The sequence below is a fragment of the Antrostomus carolinensis genome, unplaced genomic scaffold (assembly GCF_000700745.2).
Source record: "Antrostomus carolinensis isolate BGI_N321 unplaced genomic scaffold, ASM70074v2 scaffold12263, whole genome shotgun sequence".
Lineage (NCBI taxonomy): Eukaryota > Metazoa > Chordata > Aves > Caprimulgiformes > Caprimulgidae > Antrostomus > Antrostomus carolinensis.
Window position 1 is genome coordinate 34,952 of NW_010305982.1, and position 1,852 is coordinate 36,803.

General features: G+C 36.5%; 1 protein-coding gene across 1 annotated transcript in view; it reads right to left on the minus strand.

Moving 5' to 3' along the window:
* Positions 1-359: 359 nt before the first annotated feature.
* The window catches only part of ANKEF1 (ankyrin repeat and EF-hand domain containing 1), a gene marked incomplete at its 5' end in the record, with an annotated part of 8,739 nt that continues 7,246 nt past the window's right edge, over positions 360-1,852 (minus strand). The window contains 2 exon segments of the mRNA XM_010164972.1: positions 360-485; positions 1,516-1,650. Coding sequence (XP_010163274.1) covers positions 360-485; positions 1,516-1,650 — 261 coding nt within the window.

The window sequence follows — 1,852 nt, forward strand, 5'->3', positions numbered from 1 at the left end:
TAACGTTTACATCTTCCAGGAAGAAGTTCTATGTTGTGGTGAAAAATCACCTTATAAAGCCATACGTTTATAAAGAAAAAGGGTATGAGTGTGTCACAGCAGTGGCTGTTCCATGAACAACCTTGAGCCAAGATTTAGAATCACATGCAGATAAACCTTTTTCCAGACTAAGGCTTCAACAAAAGATTGTGAGTAAGTAACGTAATCTACAGAGGAAAAACTTGCAACGGTTTTTTTTTTAACCATAACTGAGATACATTTACTGAGCACTGTGTGATTCATTCCTTACAGAGGAATAGCCTTTTAGATTGTTGTCCCCTCAAAATACATGCTGAAGTAGCTTCTTCCAGCTGATGTGCTTATTCCATAAATTTTCTATTAAAGGGGGTCGTGAAGCTTTCTGAGTGGCCATCAAGAGTAGAGCGTTCACGGAGCAATTCTTGCTTTCTTACTAACTCCTCTGTTGCAGCATCAGGGGCCCAAATCTAGAAAACAAAGGTATTTGTAGTTAATTTGTACATTATTTCACCAACTGAAGCATTAAGAAGATACTGTTACCCAAACAGAGCCATATTCCAGCACTCCTTTCCATCCTGAGACATAGAAGAAAACTAGTCTGGCCTCCCAGCAGAAGATACAACAACAACTTGTGTCTGTATACGCAGAGCATTCTCTTGTTGTCACTTCCAATGTGTAATGTGCCATGGGCTCAGATAAGGGATAATGTGGGAAAGAAGATCCAGACCTAATTGTTTAGAATGACTGACTCAGGCCCAAGATCCTCAGAGTGGAAAATAGTAATTAGCTGTAGAGTCACTGGCAACTAGCCTTCCCCTGAGATCATTGCAGAAACCAGCACAAATTGGGTTAGGGAAATAGTAAACAAACTCCAAGCAAAACCTCTCAGTCAGCAATGGTGTTATTTTTCCCTTTCAGGGAGAGAAAAAAAAAATTACTTCTCTCTGATCTTCTGTTTCTCTGTTATTTTCCCTGTTTAATATGAGTACTATCAAGTATCTGATAAAAAAATATTTTCAGTATTCTAACTTTAGGAAGTAAACAGTTAGTGTACTGTGATCCATTTAGTTCAGTAACTGTCACTGACATAAGTAATCACATGATAATTAATTAAGGTGGCAAGTTAGAAGTTGGTGCCAGTCCCATGCACAAAGACTCCTATCCTTTAAGTGTCAGAATGTAAAAATTCATACCATGAATGTATTTGTATTTTACTGCAGGTCCAATTTAATCCTATTTTAAAACCTGAGAAGAGCTTGACTTCTAAGCTAAGTTATTTTATATAAATATATGTGTGTGTATATAATACGTATACACACCTAAAATGAACCCTTTATTTTACTGTTATTTTGTGGCAATCTCTCTAGCCTGTATCACATCATCTAGAAGGTAGTTGAACTGTGAAGTAATTTCCTCAGATTGTCCTGGGTTTTGATCTACAGCAAGGTCTACCTTTAAATTAATGTGAAACTGTTCATGTTTTGCTGCTGTACATACTTTTCTGGGTTTGAATGTGATGTCATCTCTCCTAGTAGCACCACTGGTTATCAGAGAATTCAGATATATAACACTGTCCTTAAGGGAATGTGTTGTCTCTTCAAGAACAGATTTTTCTACAACTGGCGGAGATATCTGTGAAGGTTGAAAGAGAAGTTGTTATTGGTTATACAAATACATAGCATGTAGAAGCAAGGCACAAATCCTGCATCTTCTGATACTACTTTTGCTACCTATTTACTATGGGGGTATTTTTCTTAATCTGTTCAGAATCTGTTTTTCTTTATATATATATATATATATAATCATAGAATCATAGAATGGTTTGGATTGGAAG